Source organism: Lynx canadensis, chromosome B4 (genome assembly GCF_007474595.2).
Source record: "Lynx canadensis isolate LIC74 chromosome B4, mLynCan4.pri.v2, whole genome shotgun sequence".
NCBI classification, from domain to species: domain Eukaryota; kingdom Metazoa; phylum Chordata; class Mammalia; order Carnivora; family Felidae; genus Lynx; species Lynx canadensis.
In genome coordinates this window covers 87567499-87593439 of record NC_044309.1, presented here as the reverse complement: position 1 = coordinate 87593439, position 25941 = coordinate 87567499, and the positions used below count along the sequence as shown (strand labels likewise).

The window sequence follows — 25941 nt, the reverse complement described above, 5'->3', positions numbered from 1 at the left end:
CCCTTTTTTAAAATTTTTGAATTTATTTATTTTTTTTGAGAGAGAGAAGGAGAGGGGTGAAAGGGGAAGGGAGAGAGAGAGAATCTTAAACAGACTCCATGTCCAGTATGGGGCCCGATGTGGTGCTCAATCTCATGACTGTGAGATCATGACTTGAGCCAAAATCAAGAGTTGGACGCTCACCCGACTGAGCCACCCAGGCATCCCAGCCCAACTAAATTTCTATTTCTCCTCCAAGTTGTTAAGATGCCTAAAAATTACAGGTATTTAAATATACCATTATCATAACATGAATCAAAATGTGTACTATTAGTTTTATTTTCAAAAGACACTAGAAAAAAAATTACAATTAACATTAAAGTTGGAAAATAGGGGGCGCCTGGGTGGCGCAGTCGGTTGAGCGTCCGACTTCAGCCAGGTCACGATCTCGCGGTCCGTGAGTTCGAGCCCCGCGTCAGGCTCTGGGCTGGCGGCTCAGAGCCTGGAGCCTGTTTCCGATTCTGTGTCTCCCTCTCTCTCTGCCCCTCCTCTGTTCATGCTCTGTCTCTCTCTGTCCCAAAAATAAATAAACGTTGAAAAAAAAAAATTTTAAAGTTGGAAAATAGGAAAAATATTTATCATAACATTGCAAAATTGAACCTCTCATTTTTTCTTTTGTAAGAAAAAGCCTTTGAGAATTTTATTTTTACAAATAATGATACTTTACACATCCCTCAGCCTTTCACAATTCTAAAAAGGTGTATTAATTTCCAAAGTATTTAGCTTATAAAATCTCTTACATATATAAACTTAATTATTGAATTGTGCTCGAGACACAAGGTCTCAACACTTAAGTTTTTGTTTTGTTTTTTTAATTTGAGAGAGAGAGACAGAGTGCATGCGAGTGTGGAAGAGGGGCAGGATAGAAAGAGACAGAGTCTTAATCAGGCTCCAAGCTTAGTGTGGAGTCTGACATGGGGCTTGATCCCACGACCCTGGGATCATGACCTGAACTGAAATCAAGAGTCAGACACTAGACCAACTGAGCCACATAGGCGCCCCTCGACACTAAGTTTTAATAAAAGCAACAAAGGCAAAGAAAATAATCATGACCTACCTGCATAGGTTTGGTAAGTGGATCCATTCTAACCAAATAAACTTCCAAAGTACGTTCTTTTTTCATGGGCAATGGAAGTGTCAAGTAACAAAAAGGATCAAATGTTACTGAAATCTTAGCACATTCAGGACAAACTAAAGTTGATTTGAAAAGGCCGTGAAATATATCTACTATGATAGAATCATTTCTTTTTAAATGGTTTTCCCAGGCTTCTTCAGCAACTATCTGTAAGAAAAACAGACACATATTACACAGAAATATCACATTATTGTAACAATGGTGACAATGATATTATTAAATTTACCTTATCTGGCCTTCCATCAGCATCTTTTAACTGTATATATGGTTTTTTCCTAATTCGATTCAAATCCTCATGCAGTCCATCTAATAGGAAAGCTAATAGCTCTTGACAGTCCTGCTGCTGGTATCCAGAGAACTGAGGTGCAAAACGTCCTACTTGCGTCTGCAAGAAAAGCAAAAATACAAAATCAGTTACGGGAACAAAATTGATTAAAACAAATATGATTCTCATTATTTATGGATTTTATATTTGTGAATTCACTGACTCTGTTACAATCTATTTGTAACCCTCAAAACAACTTGTGGCACTTTGGCAGTCATTTGCAGATATGGTAACTACAGACACACAAGTTCATACAGATAATTACATATCTAAAAACATTTTTAACTAATCTCTAATGTAGAAATGTTGACCTGAGGAAATAACAAGGAGAAAATATGGTAGAGTTTTGTACAAAGGATTTGGAAATACTCAAACTTATTAAAATTCAATAATATTTCCGGGTCACTAGAAAAAATTACAACGCTCTCCTTTAGTTTCTGTGTATAAAAAAGAGGGTAAATTCCAGAGATAAAAGGAATGTTTGTGTTCATATATAATTTTCCTAGTCTTTGCAGTACTATTTTTTTTATAAGACTGAAAAGAAATGTGAAAGGAAAGTCAGATATCAAGAGCCTGTTTACACATAATTTTAAAAGAGAATAGCTGGCAAAATGAAACTAACTAGAATCCTGGGTAAGGATTGAGAAATAGGTTGTCTAAACTAGCTTGTTCAAAGCTTAGAAAGTTAAGATAAATACAGGAGTATTTTGATTTGTTGTTTTTATGTTTTAGGAACTAGTATACAGTTAATAAAATATTGCTTAGCAGATGTCCTATATGAGCGTCATTTGTGTATATTAAAAAATGGCTGAAAGCTGAGAGCTTCTTATTCTCTTTTAAGTTTAAAATTTCCCATAGATCTCACCTGTAAATAAATAGGAAAACTCTTTTAACTATATAAAACTAAATTTCATTCTTATTTGAATGACAAATTAAAGTTTTACTGGTTGTAAGAAACCACAAAAAAGAATGAACTTAAAAGTGTAAGGATTATATTGAAAGTAATTCATATTTAGCGCTGGTTATATAGACTAGTTTCATTTTAATGATTTTTCAAATTTACAAGGACTCTCAAAATAACCTGAGTGCTTAGACTTCAATGACATGCCCAAATTTAGCCTTTACATTTGTATAAATAAATTTATGTAGGTTTCTCATATATGTACTTATTATAAAGCAACCTGCCTATGCTCTGCTGTCTCTTTCTTGTCATTTTGTACCATAACAGTGTTTTCCAATCTTTATTTCAATATTTCCCTCCCCATCTCCCAGAGATTTTTTAGACATTTTAAAGTAATCGTCCACCACACCTCCCACCCAGAAAATTGAACAGCACTGATATACTGTGTATCTTTCTATTTGTGCTAGGTCCCTATGGAGGGCCATAAGCCAATGTAACAGCTATGATTTTTCAGGGCTTCCCCCAAAGAACACATTTTTGTTCTGGGGGTCATATAGCCCTAATGAAAATGTATTAACCATACTAACCTTAAAGGCTCTTGGCGTGACATAGCTAAATTTTCCAGACCACATTTGTTTGATCAATTCAGCGTAAGATTTAGCTATTTCACCTCTCATTCCTAAGGGATTGTCAAAATTGAGTTCTTCTTGATACTTATCATTGAGGAAATATTCAGTAAGTGGAGGAGTGTTGCTCAAACACTGCAAAGAATAAAACACATTTTCAAGTAAAAGTAACCACAGGTTAAACATGTAAAATGAAGAGAGAAACAAACGGACTTGCCATAATATATAGAGAAAAATTTAAATGATGGCCTCATGAACTAATAAATAACTGGTCAAATGAACACTCAAATGATGCACTCAACTATTCATTTCCCAAATTTCAAATCAATTACTTATAATAAATGAAAATGCTATTATTTGTTGCTGTAAAATCTGCATTAATTTTAACCACAGCAAACTACCTGTTAAATGGGAGAGAAGCTCAGAGTTTTCTTTCCTTCTTTTACTTGATTGGTAGAAATTATGGTTTGTCTACTCATCCCAGGCACCTGCAAATTAGCCTGAGTAGGTAAAAACTGAGATAGAGTGCAAGCAAGAAATTAACTTTAAAGAGGTATTTATTGCTTCCATTGTCAATTCCTTATGAAAGAGCAGCCTTTACATTTTCCATTTGGTCAACCAATTTTAGAAGGGACAGTACAGATTCGCTGAGCCTGAGGAAACTTAACTTTTGTTATGTGAACTCTGGCTAAGTGTGTTCCTACTTCCTCCAGTTCTTCAGTATCATGACAATTCAATTTTCCTTTTTGGCAAGATTAAAACTATGAATTAGTTAATTCTCCATCTCCTTTCTATTCAGAATGAAATAATTTAGGAGTTAAAATAAAATAGATGCCAGAAGTACAGTTTTTCCGTAACACTTTATCTCAAGATAGAATAATTTTAAGTTGATAATACCATATAATTTGAACCCAATGTTATTATTCTTTATTAAGAACCCAATATTACTTTATGAATTAGATGTCTAGAGTCATTAAATAGAATATGTAATGACTGACATATACTTTTCTTTTTTTTTTTTTTTTTTTTTTTTTTTTACTGCAGGAAGACATTTGTCTTGGGAGTCAAAGTTTTTCACAGCTTGCTTACCACTCAGTTAGGTTAATAGTCTGGGATTAAACAGTCTTGGTAGCTATGAAAAGTTCAACCTGCTGGGTTCATGCCAATAACTGGCATGCCATAAACTATGTCTATATACCATGTACTGTTTGACTAAAACTTCAAAATTAAGCATATTTGATTTTTTGAAATAAATTATGATGTTCTGTTTTGTGGTTTCAATTATGAATTAATTTAGGTTTACGTAAGTAACCATAACATCTATTTTGGTATTTTCAATGTAATAAAAATAATACTGCTCAAATTGGTAGTCTAGTACCCATAATAAGGCAAAAGGGAAATTGTTTATAATATCATGGAATTTGTTATTATATAATTAATTCTTAGGCAATGAAAGCAAATAAAAATGTTTAGAGTAGACTATAAAGACCTTAGTGTCATTTACAAGCCATTTTCAGCAGATATCAAATTTTATGTGAGCAAGAGGAAGATAAAGGTAGATTACAATGTAGGAGGCGATTCAGGAAAGGATACTTTCCAACTTCTGAACTCCTTTTACATGTCAACCTCTCAAAATCTTACACAGCTTTTGAGATTCATTCTCTTTTCCTTTTGCATTATATGTTCTTTTAACTATAAACCCAGCACTAGAGGTAGGGTCAGGCAACCCAGAATACACCATGGCTACACTAAATGCCACCACTTAGTGGTATCATCTGATTTAATACAAACAGGATGAACACTATATAGTCAATGAGGCAAAGGGGAGGTCAGACAGCATTTCCAACAATTAACAGTTTTCAAATCCTTGTATTTGATCAGTTCAGGGTTATACTAAGAATATGATATTCTACTAATGTAACACAATTATACAAAGAACCTAATTTATGGTTTTACCAAACTAAGAACCAAGTTGTACAGATGTGAATAATTTTTGAACTTTGTTTTCACTTAATTCTATGTATCCTTATCTTGCAAAGAACTTCCAAATATAATTTAAAATCTGTAGCTTTCCAGTAGCATCCGGAGTGATTTTTCTAAAATTTATATCACTTTCATGCTAAAAATAATAGCAATTTCAGATTGAAATCTCAATTTTTGAGAAGTCTGTCTTTTGCCCGCCTATGTGGCCTCTTATCTTGCTAATACCTTTATGTGACTCTATCCTAGCCTCATTTAATTACTTGAGGTTCCTTGACCTCCATGTATTCTCTCACTCTTAAATTTGCAACATCAATCCATCTATGTGAAATATACCTTCTTTGTTCTATTAACTTCTACTAAACCATCAAGATTCAGGTATCCTGTCTGGGAAGTATTCCTAGATTTCCTTCTAATGTTTCCTTTGGTATGTTTCCATATTGCATAATGCTCACTTGTACTATACCACTTATTTTCTAATATACTGTAACTTTAATTTTTAGTTTATCTGTCTTGCCAAATGGACTGTGACCTTCATGAGAGCAGGAACCATAATATCAATTATATGTATATCTCCAGCACTCAGTATGTGTACAATAAACACACGTTTAATAAAACATGTTTTTGCCTATATATACAAATGTTTTTATCCTTTTGGCTTTTTAAATCCTTTCCTCCAATGTTTGGCACAGAGCAAATTTTTCTTGAATGAATTATTACTTAGGGAGGCAAAAATATATTAGCTGGTAATGGATAATCTCAAAAACTTCATCAAGCACTTCCACCTGATTTAATGGTTTAAATCACTTGGTTTAAATTATATAAACCAAAAGAAGGACAGCACCTATTAAAAACTTGCCCATGCTTTTGTGTGACTCTTGATCTCAGGGTTGTGAGCCTGAGCCCCACAGTAGAGATTATGTAAAATAAATAAACTGAAACATACAAACAAGTAAACACCAAAAAACTTTCCCATCCTTTTAACTTTCATTCAATTCACTATCTACTTTGTAGTGGGTCTCTGCTTGGATTTTTTTTAGTCCTTGATACAGAGACCAATGATTATTTTCAAAGTGACACAAGCCATTTTGAAGATGACTATAATTGAACAATAACAAACTAAAAACAAAACACAGTTTTAATAAGTGCTTGTATTACTTATCAAGATATCATAACCAATATATTTTGAGGTAACCCTTATGTTTAAATTAAAAAAAAAACATTCTATTTGTTAAACATAATTTAAAAAAAATTTAAGTATAGTTGACACACAATGTTACATTAGTTTCAGATATACACCAGAACATACTGTGTTAAGAAACTCACAAGCTACATTTTTCTAAAAATTTATACAAACATATATAAATACAGAAATTCAATAGACAGTTTAAGTGTTCTACTAATGCACATATCATAGTAGTTTAAAAACTGAAACTGATGTCAGACTTTTCTTTCTCATATTGTAAAATACAATACTTTTCTCCCTCACCTTGCAATTATTATTCTGGGAATCATTATATTCTTGGACTAGTATAAAGACCACTTAAAATACTAAAAGTTCTCTTTTAATTTTTGGTATAAATTTCAAGGTATAATTAGAATACAGGTCAAACAACTAAAGTATTTCCATGCCTCAAGTGTTGTCAGTATTCAATGCCATCACCGTGGCAGAAGTAAGAAGGTAGTTTCTTAATATTGGTCATACTGCAGTTTGAGTTATAATTTATACAATTCATTCTATCTTTTAACATGGGGCTATCTTAGAAGAATGAACATCTTTGACAAATACAAGAAAACTGGACATTTGGACTAGTTGCCATTAAATACAATGTTTTAAAGAATAAAGATTTTGGTTAGTTCAATAATAAAAACAATAATAACCATAGTTCTGAAGCATCTCTCTCAAAGATTCCTCTGCTATAACAAGTATCACTTTTCCATCTGATTGGGACTGTCCCAAAACAATTCCTTTCTTAAGACATATACAGACAAGGGAATTTCTCCTTTTAACCTGTAAGATACTTTATTGAGTGACATAATATGGACCTGAAATCACACGTTTTATGCACCTATGTGGATATATTTCTCACTCTCAATGATTCTTGAACTGCAGAACAGAACAAAACTCATCCTTTCCTAACATAAACGGTTTCTCCTAGCAAAACCTGAGAATACAGATATAAATAAATCTATTGTAAAAACAAAAGGGATTACATAAATAGTATTAGTATGTTATTTTATGGCTACTTATGAGTTTTGTGATGTTCTACCAGTCATATGCCATTTTGAGGTTCACCTTTGTTAATTCAGATTTCAACTACCTGACATTGACAGATAACAACACTTCAGTATTTCAAGGAGAGCTACCTCTTACAACTCACCACCAAAAAAACTGAAGTTCAAGTATGAGGTGATGTGACTCATAATAAAACACAGATCTTAAGCCACATTTTACTTATATCAGAATGGTGCCTACAGTGGTTCTTACAATTGGTAGAATTTTATCAAATACTATGTTAAAAATAAAGCAATAAACAGAATGAAGAGAAGGATTCTGTACCAGTAGTCTCAATTCTTAATGTAAAAAGGAGGAAGTAAAAACTTACAGTAATGAACAAGCAAAATTGCTTTAGTTAAAAAACTAAATTTCACATTTAGTAGATGTTAAAGAGTTTTGGCATTCATTAATTTAAATTAGTCTTTGTGATAAAACAACCAGTTGGTTAACTGGAAGGTCAGGACATAAGCTAGTATGAAAAATTGGTTTATCCATGAGGAATGAGAATGCCTGGGTATGTGCAAGCCAGTCATTTTGTGAGCAGACATGACTACTAAGTATCTGTTCCTGAAAGTGGCTCTGTGGTTCTCTACCTGTGCTTACATATGCATTTAAAATAGAAACCCCAAGTAATAAGAGTATTCTTGAATGTGAATTTAAATTAGGAGTCTTAAGACATATTAGTCCTTAGTTTAATGTATTAAGATAGAACCTTAGCCATGTACTTCTTCCTCCCTTTCTTAGAATGTTCTTCCCCTGTAAGAAATTCCTATTCTTTAACACTCATGTCAGTATCTCTTACAACATTTTATCTTGCTCAGCACCTCAAGGAAGAACTAATATTACTTCTTCTGAGCAAACTCTATACCTTGAATTCACTTACACTGCGCTTATTTTGAAAGCAGCCTCCATGTCTATTTCACCTTTGTACCTCAGGGTCTACAGCACAATGCCTGACACATACCTTAATAAAGGTGTGTTGAATGAATGAAAACTTGTATGACGGAAAGACTGGAAGCTGTCCTTACAGAAACTGAGAACAGTGGGAAAACACTAAAGAGACCTGAATTACACCCTGGTATATAACTATAACCTATCTAAAAGTTCTGTAAGTTCAAAAACAAAAGTCCCAGTAATGCCTAGGCAGGCTTTTCTAATGAAGAAAAACAGCTACTGTGAATGCCCCAAGCTATCAGGATAAATCCATATAAGTCAAAGACATGTGAAGGAAAAGTATTTGGAAATATATTTTTATCAAGACTCCTCACTAAATCTTCGACCTAGAATGAGGTATAAAAATTCTGAAGAGAGTTCTTCTAAATAATCGAATGTCTCAATCAGTGGACATTCTGCAATATGGTTCAATGTATATAGAACTTTAACCACTGCCACCATGAAGAACTATTTTTAAAAAGAATGCATATACCATTCAACTATTTTATAAAGTAATAATTCTCTATGAAAAACTCTCTGGTTACAAATTTCCATACATGTAAAATTGGAATATTATGTGAGGTTATGATTTTCTTTCATTATTTAGTTAGCTGGAAAGGCTACAATGCTCTGTACATAAGTTTTCCTTATACACACATGCACAAATCCTATTGCTCTTACATTATTTTCAAAAAGTTCTTCCGTTAAATATGTTCTGATCAATAAGACTGATGTTTCTAGAGTTCTCTGGAAAAAATTAATGACTCATAAGAGTCTCAATTTTGTATTTCACTATAAATTTCTATATCATTTTTTAATTGATGAAGTGAAATAAAGTTCTACTATATAACCAAATCTCAAGTCTGTAATCAACATATTTTAGGAAATGAATAATTAATAGCCATCCCAATAACTTGTAATGAATCTGGAATTTCCCCAGTACCTGGAAAATAGCCAAAGTAATCCCCTTCAAAAAGAGAAAGTTGTCTTTTGTAATGCTGAATATGAACCACTCCCTTTCTGTTCAGGTGCTCCAGAAGCCCAATTTTCAAGTGATCATGTATGCTCACTATTTTAGTAAACCGGTAACTAGAACAGGAAAGAAAACAAACTTAATTTTTGATTACCTAAAGCTCTGAGTTGTGTAACTCATTCTGTAACTGATCAAAATGTAATGCCACTCACACCCTTTAAAAAAAAAGTAGCTATACCTTCAAACTAACCAATACTAAAAATAAAAACCCAATCTAAAATGAGGAAACCATTTTCTTTTCTTATAATTTAAAAAATTACACCTGAAGTGACCTTAGAATAATCCAATATTTTTTTCCTGGATTTTAATATTAGATGGATAAAGAATTTTCAGATTTGCCATGCTATCGTTTTTCACTTTGTCATGACAACAGTATAGACATTCTAAAAAGGTCTGAATTCTGAAGCATTTCTCTAAATACTGGGATATTGGCTCTAGTTCTGTAATGAAACAGTGGATGAGAAAGGAAAGTATGATGTAGATTTTTACAATGAAGAAGTATAAATATAAGCCTGCCCCTTCATCAAGTAAATTTTAAAAATGAGGTATTTTTAAGACACCTGATATTTTATTCTTCGTTACTTTTTCCCTTAGGAAAGGCCAATCTCGTTACATTTGAGAGATCAATTCTGAAGCTTCTCCACATATTTTGGGAAAGCATATACAATCATTCTATTTTGCTTTTCATTTCCAATCTCCCTCCAAGCTTTCTTTAAAAAATAAATTCAGGTAAGTAAAATATAAGTGGGAATAAATTTATTTATTTAAAAAAAACCCCAAAAACCAAAACTTCTGTTTTTCCCTCTCCCAACTAGTCAGAGAAGAGAGAACTGACATACACTCAACTTAAAATATTGGAACTTTACATAAAATAGTTTCAAAGGCTGCATTTTTGAATTGGACAAAGATAATGTTCTAACAATGTATGTTATTAACCTGGTCACTATGCTTAAGACATAAATTTCATTTAAGTTCCTGCTGTCACCCTTTCTTTCAAATTCTATGAAATGTCTTCTTCATACAATACTTAAATTCAATAAAGAATTATTATGAAAGCTCTGGGAAATAGGAGAACTAATGGGGAACATTTTGTGGGCTACCAAAGAAATAGTGTTATTTTTTTCTCTAATCTATAAAATTGAGGAAGGAGAATTCTAAGTTTGTGAAAAGGTCTACCCCGTTACTGGCAGTGAGTAAAGCTTATAACTAGAGATTTCAATGTTAAAAAAGCCATGATTATATAAAGACCATTAATTTTCATACTAAAAGCTATCAGCAGAAACTAGACGGAAGATCTATTTTTAATATAAGTAAATTTGAAAGCTTCTGAGATGATTATACCAACAACAATACTGCAAGTTTCAGGCAGAATGTATTTTAGTGAGGTTTTCAAACTACTCAGCTACAGCATCAATTGTCTAGAAAAAAATTTTTTTTTGGTAAGAGGCTATTTAATGAGTGATTTTATGTTTAATATTATTTATAGGAAGCAAGCTAAAATCAAATGGTTCTAATAATATTAATAAACTTTAGTATAAATTGCATTTATTTTAAAGAACTAAAGCATATGAATTCAATTGTAATATTTAGTATTATTATCTGCTCTACACTGTTAATAATTCAAAACTGGCTCACAATGAAATGAATGCCACTATTTTAGGCAAGCAAGATGAAGGACTTTAGAAAAAGCAATGGTTCTTCATAATTTTGTGTGTGGTTCAGTGCCTTGCACATAATATTCAGTATAGAAACATTTTTGAAAAAATAAGTATCACAAATTTCTGATTCACTGATCTTTTAGTTTCCCTGTGAAGGCATACATGAAAGGATAGCAGAAATTTTTCACGAAGTTTAACTGAATTTTTACATTCTTTAAGGGAAATCACCAAGTCATGTACTTCTCTTCATTATTTCATTACACTAGACCCCAAACTGACAATAAATACTTCAGCTGAGTTGAAAAAGAAGTTTAAGGACCATGTAATAGCATGAACTATGAAGGGTTTCTGATTATTTTCATAATCCAAAAGAACTTTAAATTTATCTAAATAATCACTCAACAGATATTTATTAGGAACAGAAAATTATTATTTGAAGAGTTTCTAGTAATATAAAAATAATGTTCCAAAAGGATTTTTTCCTATCATTCACTGTGCATTCATGGAACTAGTTGCGTGGGACTGGGGGTTGCTCTGCCAGGCTGGGGTTAACATAGCAGTCCGATGCAAGTGCCATCAGACTGGTTACACCGGTGGAACCTAACGCTGTATTATTTCTTGAACTTTATATATAGCTGGGTTTCTGACTTACTCGGTTGCAAGAAGTAAATACATATATTATGTGCTATTATTCTTTTTAAAATTAATGTGCTCTTTTGGAGTTAGCTCCAGAAAGATCATTAATCTGGTCCAGGTGAAGTTCTAAACATTTCTGGTAAATTTTCTAATGCAGTATTTCTCTGTTTATGTGAAAGAACTAGTTTCTTAACAATTTCCAAATCATCATAGACTGAGACTTTTATAAAGTACAGTAAAAATGAACCACTAGAAAAATGAAATAAAAAACGACATACAAAAAAACAAAGCCTCATCTTCTATTATGAGATTTAATAGATATAAAATACCCTGACCAAGTTGCTAGAAAAGTTTGACCACTTATACTTAATTGCTATGCTTATTTGTCAACCATGCTGTCTCATCCATAGACAGACTCTGAGAAATACTGTTCTAATCATTATCTGGCATTATGCTAAACATTGGGGATATAAAAGAAAACCAAAGACAGTCTCTACTTTCATGACTCTCACTGTGTAATAGGTATTTATCCAGAAGAAAGAGAGGAAAGGGGGGAGAGATAGAGATGTGGGAAAGGCAACGAGGGAAAAGGAAGGAGTATACACAAACAAGTTTGATACATAACAAATTCCAAGAACCTTTAGTTTTGGCTTAAGAGGTAGGAAAAGCCCCATTTGGGTTTTATCCTTTAGGTGATGAGAAGCAAGTTTTAAGCAAAGAGATAAATAATTATATTTGCATTTTAAAACAACGACTCTGGAAGCAATGCACTAAATGGAGAGGAAGAGGATAAATGAAGGAATAAAGATAGGAGTTAGAGATATATTTCAACAGGTCACATAAAAGATGCTCAAGTACTCAAATATTGTACTGACAGAAGAGAAGATGGATGGAAGTGACACTAAGAGGTAGTGAAATGAACAGGATCTGGGGAGAGTCTCCAGTTTTTGACTTGGGTTAGTGGGTGGACAGTTGCAACTAAGGGAGTATGAGATAAAAGGATCAGGTTTCTTGGGAGAGTGTTTGGTCTTAGTAGCCAAGGTTAGTTTTAAGTGTAATATTATCTAGGCAGAAATGTCCATCTAATTGTTATATACTGGAAGGAAACTCAGGAGGGAGAATTATAGTGGAGACAGATTTGAGATTTGTCAGTTAAAGTGGATGTCAACATCTCAAAGGTAAAGAGTGACATCTCAAAGATAAAGAGGCTACAAACAACCCTGCAAACAGAAGGTCAAGAATGACTTTATCAAAAGCAATTTTTTGGGGGTGGTATGATGGTCACAGTGATGACATAACAATAGTTGATAACTGCATATTGTTTACCAGGTACCAAGCACTTGTTAAACAATTTATCTTCATTTAATAGATGAAGAAACTAAAAAGTTTCTTATTCAAGATCACACAACCAAGTGGCAGAACTAGGTTTTGAATCCAAGCAGTCAGGTTCCAAAACCTATGCTTGTAACTACTATGCTATGCTGCAGAGGACGACTGAATGGAAGATGAGAAAGTAGGAAGAAAGTACAAACCATTATTTTCAGTTTTCAAGGTTAAGAGTCCTCTTCACTTCTCACTTAGAAGAAAAAAAAAAAGACTTGACGATATATATATATATATATATATATATATATATATATATATGCTGAAAGGAACACAGTGAAAATGTGAGGTAAAAGGTACATAACAAAGATATGATGATTAATGGAACAAGTTTTGGGAAGATAGCAGAGGTCCCAGGAAGATGGTGGTATAATCATGATGACACAGACACTTCAGGTATGGTACAATGAGAATAAGAGGAATCTTAAAATGTTCTAGCTTACTATTAAGAATTTCCTTATAAACAATTAGTAACATTTTGGTTAAAAATTTATAATTTCTTTTCAAAAGTTATTGAAAACTTTTTCTTGTCAAAGTATATAATAATTAGGTCCTGGGCAATTACCGAAGAATCATTCATAATACTTCAATTACATACCAAATCTGTAACAACAACTATATATATCTGTTTATATTTACATATATAAATAGATATATATTTATATTCATATATACATAATGAATATACGTGTGTATATAGATTAGTGCATGTGTGTCAGTGATTCAGTTTATTTTCAAAGCAACATCTCTCTAAATGAAAGCCAGAGACAGACTTTCAATTTTTAATTATACACGACATGGTTATAAAGCAGTGATTTTCTGGTAAACCCTTCAAGTTCAAATGAACATCATCTTTGATGTAATCACTTTAGAAGGCTGTATGTTTTCTTGATACTGTCATTGCTCAAAATATTTTAGGTACTTTTCAATAGAGCTGGCACACATATGAAAAAGCATTAATATCTAGCATACAGTGGGTGCCAATGTGTGTTTCATGTGTGTATACTCAATGAGCTTTTTTGTATGGTAACATAGATTTGTTTTCATTTATTTTTTTAATGTTTATTTTTGAGAGAGTGAGAGAAGGGGAGGTGCAGGGGGGTGGGGGGGGAGGGAGATACAGAAAGAATCTGAAGCAGGCCCCAGGCTCTGAGCTGTCAGCACAGAGGCCAACATGGGGCTCAAACCCATGAACTGTGAGATCCTAACCCGAGCTCAAGTCAGGCGCTGAGTGAGTCACTCAGGCACCCCATGGTATGGTAAAATAGATTTCTAATGTAGGGATTTTTGTGATAGAAAATTATGGGAACAAGCATGAGCTGTAATGTTGTATTTGTACCTTTGGTGATTCAGGGTTATTTTTATGACCAGATGAATAAAAGAGAAGTCATTATGAATAGTGTACTTTATCAAATAAAATCAAGGCCTGACTCAAAAGTCACCTCCTTGGTGAAGCCTCACTTATTTCCCAGGGGCTCATTTTTCTTTGCTTCTGTAACATTTGGCTGATCATGCTTTCTATCATATCACATACTGTGTCTTATTTATTTATACATCTATTTCATTCACAACACCAAGAACTTCTAAGAGCACAGGCAGTCTTTTTCAATTCTATTACTAATGGCTAGAATACTGTTTGGTACCCAGAGACTCAGTGGATGTTTGTTGGATTAGCTAAATAAATTACCCCGATAAAAACAAGACAACTAGTTTAGCTGCTCTTAATTCCTTTGCCCTTTCTCTCTCCAACCCTAGATAAACCCAGTTACTTACTATATGAACCCAGTCATCTACTGTACGCACCATGTAGCTAAACACTGCTAGAGAAAATTTCAAGTGAATAAACCCACACCGTTCTAAATTGATCTCCAGACTCAAATGAGATTTCAATACTGCCAAGCAATCTTACTCTTTCATTCTTAGCAAATAACCTGGTCTCATATTTTTAGGATAATGAAAGTCAACACAAAATCTAGAAACTACTTGTAAACAATCTTCTTTTCTCCTGTTGGCAACAGCAGTGTTTTTACTCCACTCAAATGTTACATTTTAAAGCTTAGTCTTGGGACCTCTTTTTCACAGATGCCCTCATTTAGATGCAACTATACCTGATATTAAATATCATCTATAAGCAGCCATATTTCCACTGCTAACCTAAGCCTCTGGTCTGTATTCCTTGTTAGAATATCCATCTGCCTATAATGTATCTAACTTGGGATGTTTCATGGTTGTCACAAACTGAATATGCCTAAAAAAATTAACTCATATTCTTCTCCCTACCCGAAATTTGCTCCTGCTACTGTGCCTCTCCTCCCATCACTCCAATTTCATTAAATGGCTATAATTATGATGCACAAGCCAGTACCTAGAGACAAACGTGACTTTCTTCACTTTTCATTAACTCGAGTTCCTTCTACATATCAAACATTGTTCTAGGTAACAGAAGTACAGCAGTGACTGAAAGCCCCTGTGTTCATGGAGGATGTATGTGAGAGAGAGGTAGGAGGAGGTAGACAGATATTTGGGTCTATAGCAGTGACTAAAACAAAGGCCCTGAGCTCATGGAGTGTGTGTGTGAGCATGCAACTCTGTGTGTGTGTGTGTGTGTGTGTGTGTGTGTGTGTGTGTGAAGTAGGCGAAGGCAGACAGACAACAAACCCAAATATGTAGAGAGCATATGAGCTGGTCATAGCTGATGTATGGAATGTGAAGAGGGTGGTTACTACTGCATATAAAGTCAGTGTGAAGGTTCTGACTGATAATAAGAGACCTAAGGAAGAGAGAGAACAAGGATATAAGTATCTGGAGGAAGAAATTCGAGGGCTAGGAAATTCTAAGTTCAGAGATCCTGAGGCATGAACATTCTTGGCATCACAAGACTAGGGCTAATAAGGATGGAGAAAAGGGAACATGGAAGAAAGTGGAAGGAAATAAGATAGCATGCAGCCATATCATACAGCACCTTGTATCTGTTTTAAGAACTTCACCTTGGCTGAGTGAAATACGAAAGCATTTAGTATTACAGACAAGGAGTAATGGAAATGCCTTAGGTTTGAACAGGATAGCTTTGGCTGCTCTTTTGAGAAAAGGTCATGAGGATGAAGAATGTAAGCAGATAAATCAGCTAGGAGATAACTGCAATAAATCAGATGAAATTACGGTAGCCTAAGAATCTTTAATGCTTTCATAATACATTAAAATCCAAATTCCCCCTACATGATCTGGCTTTGCCTACTTCTTCAGACTCATTTTATACCACTCCCGTTCAAATATTATTCCACAGGTTACTACTCATCTTTTGGCTCCTCAAACTTGCCTGTCCTAGAGGCTTTGCACACGTTATTGCTCTCCATCTAACTTCAACTCTCACCTAATTCACACCTAATTCATGAGTTCTTTGGTCATAACTCAAATGTTACTTATGGACAGTATGACACCCAAGATCAAGCAGGTATTCTCCAAGTTCTTGTTATTTTCTCAGAGCACCCCATTTTTCTTCTTCATGCTGCTTATCAGAATTCATGATTTATTTAATGTTTATCTTCTCTACTAGACTATGCTCCATGGAAACAAATACAGTTTTGTTCACGTTATAATTAGTGCCTACGAAAGGAACTTAGTAGGCCCTCAATAAATATGTGCTGAGTAAATGAATGGATGAATTCATAAGTATATTTGATTAAAAAGAATTACCCAGCTTGATCACCTACAATACTCTGAAGATAAGGTTCTGAAAAACTTCAGGTTTTTGAAAATCAACTTCATCATCAAAGAAGAGAAATATCAATGATATTAAGAAAAAGGAAAGCAATTCCAAAAGGAGTTTTAAAATGTTTTGAACACTCTATCAAATGAGTAAATGTGTATATAATCTCCTACAAAACTATTTTGATCTGTACAAAAGTAATACTACTTTTGGGGGACCATCTTGTATTAAGGGGACCATATACTTGGCCTAGATAAAAAACATTTTTAATGGCTGTACAATATGTATACTTAAGGCCACTGAACTGGACATTAAAAATGATTAAAATAGTAAATTTTATGTTATGTATATCTGACCACAATTAAGTATTTTTATGCATTTCTTACAAGTTGATTAGTATAGTTTTGACAGATACATTATCTCAGAATGTTTGGAATAACAACTGAGTTTTAACTCACTTATTAACTTGTTCTAGACAAATCACTTAAACTTTCCTTGCCTCAATTTTCTCATCAGTGAAATAAGGATACCTTACGCCCTGACAGACCTCTGTGAAGAGGAAATTAAGAAAGTGACAATGATATAAAAACCTGCATTCTGCAAAGAAGGGTACTGTTTTCAGAGGCTGCAGGTTCTTTACTGGGCTGTTAATTTTTAATATGAGTTTAGGGAAATGAGTAATTTATTTCAAATATTATTATTAAGTAATGGTTTTCAGTAACCAACTCACTGACCCTCTCCCTGCCCCGTATAGCATAGTTTACAAATCACTGTTAAGAATCTATTGATATTACTTAGCAACTGGTTTCCATACATGTATACACTACTAAAGGAATATGTAACTAAGCAATTATTTGTAAAGTGACTAATGAAGTGGTTCATGAGCAATAAGCATAATCACAAACTATTTCTACGCAAAAACTAAAATAGAAAGGTGATTTTAAGATAAAGGACATTAAAAAGAAAAAGAGTCCAGAAGATTAGGGAGATTTTAGTAATAAATATAGCACAGCTTCAGTTGACCAGAGTTTATATGTATACATTAAAACAAATAGACAAAAGATAACAAAACAAGCCCTTAAGAGGGATTTAGAGGGGATTTAGTGTGCCTTTCCTTTTCTTAAGGCTCTATCAGTCCAATATCCTATATTTTCTAGTGACACTATTCCATAATAGCAATTTGGAATTTAGACTATAAGCCTGACATATTTTAGAATCTTCCAACTATAAAGTGTTGAATATTAGTGTATATTTAATAAAGGAGGAAATAGATCTTAGAAAACATTCTGCCATCAAGAAAATCAACTGTTTGATTTTTAGGTGATAGAAGTAAATCTGGAACCACTTCCACTTTGTTTTTTTTTCGGTTTTTATTTTTAGAGGGGAAGAAATTTGTAGTTATTGTTATAAATTATAGATTGACATTTCTTACATTTTCCTTTGATTACAAATAAACATCCTTTTTAAAAAAATGTTTATTTTTGAGAGAGTGAGTGAGCGAGCAGGAGAGGGGCAGAGAGAGAAAGAGAGAGAGAATCTCAAGCAGGCTCCATGCTGTCAGCATGAAGCCTGACGTGGGTCTCAAACTCATGAACTGAGAGATCACGACCTGAGCCAAAATCAAGAGTTAGACGCTCAACTGAGCTACCCAGGCACCCCATAAATACCTTTTTTTTTTTGTCTGTTTATTTCGAGAGAAAGAGAGCACGAGCATGAGCGGATTAGGATCAGAGAGATGAGACAGAGACTCCCAAGTAGGCTCTGTGCTGTCAGGACATAGCCTGGAACAGGGGCTCGATTTCACAAACTGAGATCATGACCTGAGCCAAAATCAAGAGTTGGATGCTTAACTGACTGAGCCACCCAGGTGCCCCTACAAATAAATATCCTTACAACAATTATTAAAATCAGTACAAGAAGGGCACCTGGCTGGCTCACTCCATGGAGCATGTGGACCTTGAAACTGGGATTGTGAGTTTGAGCCCCATGTTGGGTATAGAGTTTACTTAAAAATTAAAAAAAAAAAAAAATCAATACAAGATATTTTAGTCTGATTGTATTAACCACTGCTATAAGGTGTGATCACTGTAAGTAATCCTACCTAGTGAGTATATGTAAATTGGTGTTGATCTTTTTATAGCCAGAATAATGTAGAAACAATTCTGTATTAGAATCAGGTGTAATTATTTACAACTCCTTGAAATCATCCCTCTATTTCTCCACAATCTATACTTAATGTCATTTCCTATTATAGAATTAGGGGCAGATAAAACATTTAAGTCTATATTAATTCAGAAGTTGAAGCATTAATCCTAGAGAAATTTGTATTTTCATTCAGAAAATGTGAAGAGCAGACAAATAAGTTTAATTGCTTCAGTATCTGATTTTAAGAAAGGCATCTTTTCTTAAGGAATCTACTCCTGAAATCATTGTTGCTAGCTAACTCAGATGTAAATTAAAAACTAAAAAAAAAATTTTTTTTAATTTTAAGAAGGCGTGTTTTCATGACAAAAAAATCACTATGAGGCAAGTTACACAGGCTCAAGTCATTCTTTTAAAGATACCATTTCTCCCCCAGTCATGAAAACTATATTCTTACAGAACTATGCTATATATATTCTTCCCCCAAATAAAATGCCTGACAAATCAGGTTTTCCTTTTCCACCCCCTTCTCTTTTTTTTTTCTCCAAGTTTATTTATTTTTTAAGTTTATTTATTTTGAGAGTGAGAGAGAACGTGCAAACAGGGGAGGGGCTGAGCGAGAGAATTCCAAGCAGGCTCTGTGCTAACAGCGGGAACTCAAACTCACGAACCGTGACATCATGACCTGAACTGAAATCAAGAGTCAGACACTTAACTGACTGAGCCACCCGGGTGCATCCCCCTTTCTGTTTCTGAAAGAAGGGGTGACTTCTCTCTTACCCTAGCTCAAACAAAGAGAAAAGTAAAAACATTGGTATCTGTGTTGAGAAAGTGAATGGTTCTAAGTAAGGTCATTTCCATTTTACATCAAAATGGAAAGAAGACCCAAGTGAGCTGCCATTTGATAGATGATTCAACATATTTTTGATGATAGTGCCATGTAATTTTTGGCACATAATATGGGAGGAACTCAAATAACTGATTTTAATTTCCTGGATTAGATACGTCAAGTACAGCATACAGTTAATAATTTTGTAATAACTTTGCATGGTGACAGATGATTATTTTGTAACATATAAAAATATCAAATCATTATGTAGTACACATGAAACTAACATAATATTGTATGCCATTTATCATTTTTTAAAAATCTTCCCTACGAAGAAATATTTGAATTTTTAGCTATATTCTCTGTTTATTAGAAGAAGTCATTTCCTCAAGATCCTCAACTGTTTTTTTTAAATTCTTATGTCTCAGGGGTTAAATGATTCTTTTTTTGATGAAAACATTTCATTTATTTAACTATAAATCTGGCTAAACAAAATTAGCTTCATGTTAAACCGGGCTTCTAAGAATTGGTGTTCCAATTAATGCAAAAAGAATGTCTCAGGGTGAGAGAAGAACAGCATTATACTTCATCATATGCAAAGCTATAAAGTACTACAACACAAAAATAATACCTTCAGTAATATCTTTTCCACTGTTTCACGGTATTACAGGATTTTAGTTTCTTAAAAAAATGTTATTTCTGTGTATTACTCATTCTGTTTATTTGAAAAATAAACTTTAAGCTTTCTATTTAACATTCTTCTGAATTTATTGAATAGATTTTTTCCTAATCCAACAGATAATAATAATAATAAAAAAGTTGACTTTAAAAATGCTTGGAATCACAACTGATTTTACACTATATGACAGAACAGACCCTCGATTATTTTTTTTTCAATGACTTCCTACAGTAAGGAGCCCTATTACTTCCAAGTAAAGAGTTTGAAAACAACCATCTTACGCCATGCTGCCTTCCAGTGGAAAAGACCATATCACTTCCCTGCTTCAAATCCATCTGAAGAGTTGCTTCTTCCAGGAAGCCAATCATGAGCTTCCTAGGCCTTGACAATGAAAAAGACAAGGGTTGGAGTGCTCCTGAATCTACTCAACTGATGCTAATTAAAATTACCTCCAATAATGCAAACTTTTATAACTAAACATTCTCTCAAAGACTTAGGACATTAGAAAACTATTTTGCTAACTTATTTGTACCACTGGGACATGGTGGTATATGCCTACAATCATAACTACTGAGGAGGCTGAGGCCAGGGATAACCTGATCTCAAGAATTTTGAGCTCTCTGAAGACTAAATATGCACAAAGAGTTCTTCATTATTATATTCCTTGCCTATCAGTTTGTGTAGGGAGAGTTAAACACAGTTCAGAAATGGAGCAGATGATAAATACCATTATTAAAATAATACTGAGTGAAAAAGAATTTAAAAATATAATTAATTCTTTCTTCATTCACTAGGTTCAACCCAAGTGGAATAAGACTTGTAGGAAAGGGGAATAAATACAGGGGTTATTGAAGGTAGACTTTTTTCCAGAGTCACTCTGCTTAGCTCCCTGAATTTAAAGAAAGAAAAAAAAAAGAAGATAAAATATTAACCTAATGCCTACTCATTTATGATGTGCCAGTCACTATTCTAAGAGCTTTATATTCAACTCATTTAATCCTCATGAAATTCCTAAGATACAGGTACTATTATTTTCCTCATGAGAAAAATGAGTTGTGGAAATAATGTAAACAGGGCAACACAGCTAATAAATAGGAGAGACATATTTTCAATCCAGACAGTGTAACTCTATAGTCTGTGCTCCTAATCTATATTATTAGTTTTTAATGTGTTCTTTTCTTTTTTTCTTGCTATAATATAGTTTTTAGACTGTTCCTTAGAGTCTTAGAATCCCATGAAAATGCTTCTGGGGCCATTAAGAAAAGAAAGTAAGAGAAAGCAGATGGGACTCCACATCCTTTACCCAAAACAACTTCACTGCATCTGTTTAAAAAGAGGATAGAATTAAACTTTTCATAGTAATAATTAAAAAAAAAAAGATTTTCATAATGAAATACAGAAAGTGTGAAAATCAAATTATCTAGACTATAATCTTCATGAGGTCAGGATTTATGTCCAAAAGTATCTCACATGTTTGATATTCAATAAATATTAACTTAAGAAATTAGAACTATATGGCAGTACTACTCTCATCAAAAAAATTTAATATTCATTCATACCATTACATCAGACAAAATCTTGAATACCAATATAATTAAATAACACTAATAATATTAAATTCATAATAAGATTGGTGCCACTTAGTTTTTAATAAGAAACCAAAAGATTTCATTACCTCAAGGCTACTGATCGCTTAATAAGCATAATCCATTCTCACATAGAAAAAAAAAAGGTACGCTTTCCACTCACATTTTTTAAAATATATCAGTAATTATACTGCTGAGATACTAAAATGTCTATGCATTTTTTAGGATTGGTAAATATAAGAAGTTACACTGAAATTCAAATTATCAGGAGAAATATTGGAATATTTCTGAAGCTCATGAATTGTCTTCAACTTCACAGGTATTATAAGAAAACTGGAAAAAAAGGATAATTGAGGAAATAGTATCTAAAAAAAATACTCAAAAAAATCTACTCTATTAGTTATCTTTTACCCCTTTCATCTGTAGACCTAACAACTTACATACGTGTTCATGAAACAGGGATAAAGGCTACCAACATTTTGTATTCCCTTTAATGGTGAGTTTTCAGGTTGAGAGTGGACACCTAACCAATCAAAAATCACAAAAGCTTTAAGAAAATGAAACTAGTACTAGCTTTTCTAACTGTGGATTTAGATTAAAAGTCAAAAGTAGCAAAAATAAAAACTCATCTTTTTCTCTTACCCAAACTGATGTAGAGATTTTTATTTTAGAGAAAATACAATTTCCAGCCAAGACACAGACATCAAATAATATCCACTGCTTAAAAATTTTAAATCCCTTAAGTTTTCATCAAAAGTTTTTCTTATTTTATGACTAGTACAAGAAAGTAACAAACTATCACCCTAACAAACCTCACCCTCATGAATCTAATTTCAACTGAAATGAAACATGCGAAGGCGATATAACATTAAGAGACGGTCAGCAATAGACCTACCAATTTATTGTAATAACACTGCTTTAAAGTGAGGCAAAAACTAATAGAAGTTTCTGATACCTTAAACATATACAAGAAAGTTCAACAAATGCCAAATCTAGCTCAACATAAGTGGTTAGAAGATTTAATTTTAATACTCATTTTTGAGAAATTATAACCATCTGGAAACAAAACACTAAAGACTGTATCAAAGGCAGAGGTAATTAGAATGTAATAATCCCTTCAAAGGAACTCAGTTTGAATGAAAGCCAGAGCTTTCTCTGAATGATTAGCATGAACATGAACTCGTTCTCTTCTGAGAGACTCAAATTTTTTAGTGCCTATAATGTTAAAATTATTTTCTTAATCCTTATGAGAAAGCATCAGGATTGGTTTTCTACACTAGATTAAAAAGAAAACAAAAAAAATTTCTCAAGTTTTCATCAAGTGTCTAGAACCAAAATAATTTTGGCAGTGCAAGGATAGGAGTTATACAAAAATTATGACCTGGTGACACAAGAACAGGGTTTTCTGGTACTGATGAAACCACCATTTATATAAAACATTTTCCAGAGATGGTATTAAAGATGATGTTCAGAGGTCAGGTAGAGTAGTCCAACAGATACCCAAATAAAATGAGAACCTGTCTGGCCTGTTCCTGTCTCTGCAAGCTCAGCACCCACACACTTTATCTAAATAGCTGTCAGGATAATAATATGTTTTGACTTGTTCTCAGATGATGTTCCCATTCTCCTCTCCCAGAAAAATAAAGGTAAATGTTTTAAAAAATTGCTAGGATCCCAGAAAAATAATTTTGAATAAAAAAATTCACATTAGTTTAGGAAGAGTTTATTAACCTTACACAGTATATGCTTGAACAGAAAGGCTATTTCCTGAGTGGCTCAAATCTAAACCAAGAAATCAGAAATTAAGCATATTTATGTCCCCTATGCATTTCTAAAAGATTTCCAATTCCTGATCTAGAGAATTATGACAATTAAGTTCTAATTTTCCAAGAATGCTGCAAAGGCAATGGTTAATTTAGGAGACAAATTGATTAATGCCAAAGTACAAAAGGATTTATTTAGAAATTTGGGTGGTTAAGAGTCGTATACTATTCTTAGTGAAAAAGAATTGTAATAATGTCCTTAATTAATCCATACTCTATATGTAATCTATATCTTTGTGGGATGACACGTGGGCATAGGAGATTTACTATTAAAGTATGAATAGAGAACAAAAAATTCATATTTAAAAATAAAATTTCAGAATTTGCAAAACAAAAACAAAAAACACCCCAAAACAAAGGACCAAAAGAAAAAAAAAAGATTAAAATTGAAATATCAAAAATAATATACCATTATTTTGGGCTTTTTGAAATACAGAATTCTATCAAAGGGGAATGAAACAACCAGCTCTAATTTTATAAACAGTGAGATATTAAAAAATATATAGATTATTGTCATTACTTCAAAGTCGATCAAAGACATAAACATTTAACAAGTTGGAAGAGGATATAGACAGAGCAGGAAGAAAAGGGGAGTTCCATGGAGAGACAAAGGGAAAAAAGGGGCAGTGATCAATTATATCCCCAAATTAAAAGATCTTTAAGGGAAAGTGATTTGTTAAAATATGTATGCAAAAGGAGGTTCATAGAATTTTCTCATTAAAAAAAAATCTTAATTTCATATTAAGTTTAAAAAAAAAGATTTAAAAATAAATTTATTTAGAGTTAGAGGACTGGTGACCATAAAAGATTCATTCTCTAACATTCCCACAGATGTCCAAAAAAAGCATGAAATTTCTACTGAATATGTAAAGGAGAGATCTCATGTGGTGTTTTTCTTTCTTTCTTTTTTTTTAAGAGTCTAGGTTTTCTGTTTGAAATTATATTTTTGCATGAAGTGATAGTTAATCTTCCACCATGTGGTAATCAGTCATATGCCACCTAATTGAGGAACATGATAATGATACTAGTACTAGAATGAGTGAATCAAATATACATGCTTAAATCTTCCATGAAAACAGAAACTTTCAAAACATATATAATACTTATGTTTTGATATGTAAAAGTCTACTCTTCTTTTATTGCTGATTTCCATGAAACACATGAGTTTCACTTTGGAAAGGACCTACCTGAATAGCTGAGTTCATGAAACACGTATTTCCCAAGTTACTTAGGCCGCAGAGGCCTGGCTGTTCATTGTTTCTGCCAGGTTCTGAATAATCATAGTTCTTATAAGCAGTATATGATGGGAGACAATAATTTGAATTTTTCACACTGGAAGAAAACAAAGAATATTTTTCATAATGCAGCTGATTATAATATAGTTATATGAACACAGTACTTTAAACTTGAGATAGGTGGTCAGTCATTAAATTCTTTATAAAAAAAATTAACTCAGGTACTTTTAAAGATATGAATCTAAATCAAAAGAACCCCTCTAATCAAGATACATCCCATCAACAAAATCACTGCACACTATGCCACACCAACCAATACAAACCACTGTTATATCTTTCTACCCTTGATTAGCCGGAGCAGCTCCACAGCTTGCTCCATTCTTCATTGCTCCATCAAATTTAAAACATTCAGATTTTAAACACCACCCACAGCAATAAATCATCTCATTTATGTCCCTTTTACATCCTGCTACTGTAATTGAATGAGAACAGTAGAAACAGGAGTTGTGCTTTAGTTACAGGTGAGAGAAGAGATTTCCAAGGCCTCTGTGACATCACTGGTCTGATGCACTGAAGATTCTATTTATAGTTTCTATGCTAGACCAGCAAAATCTAGTATTGAAATGCAGAAAAAGCCTGGGCTGATCAAGGCTGCAAAATGAAATGATTCTACGCAAGAACATTCCAGTATTATTTGCCTTTTCTTTCTTCTGGCTTGTTATAATAACGTAGTTTATTCAACTAGATGAATATAACCTTAGGATAATTTAGACTATCAGTAGAATAAATATTAATCTTAAAAACAAAGAGCCAAGTCATCTTCAACGTTAGGGAACCAGGGTAATTTTAGAAAGAACTAAGGAAAGTCAATCAATAAGTTAAATTGTCCTCTTTCTTTTTACATGTAATAAAAAATAATTCTGTGGAAAAGGATGGATTCTTCCTTAATTTTTAATAGGTTATTTTATAAAATATTTACAATGGACACTTCAGATTATTATTCAAAAGCATACT

General features: G+C 33.0%; 1 protein-coding gene across 5 annotated transcripts in view; it reads right to left on the bottom strand.

Moving 5' to 3' along the window:
- USP15 (ubiquitin specific peptidase 15) overlaps positions 1-25941 on the bottom strand; it is a 119581-nt gene that overhangs the window by 18585 nt on the left and 75055 nt on the right. For 2 of the 5 annotated variants that reach the window (XM_030323094.1, XM_030323095.1), the window contains 4 exons: positions 24880-25024; positions 2988-3161; positions 1401-1559; positions 1097-1321 (listed from right to left, as the gene is read on the bottom strand). In XM_030323094.1, the coding sequence (XP_030178954.1) occupies positions 1097-1321; positions 1401-1559; positions 2988-3161; positions 24880-25024 (703 nt within the window). Of the gene's footprint in view, positions 1-1096; positions 1322-1400; positions 1560-2987; positions 3162-3427; positions 5821-9160; positions 9307-24879; positions 25025-25941 lie in introns of those variants that run through there. The other 3 variants (XM_030323096.1, XM_030323097.1, XR_003970435.1) reach the window with 3 other exon arrangements.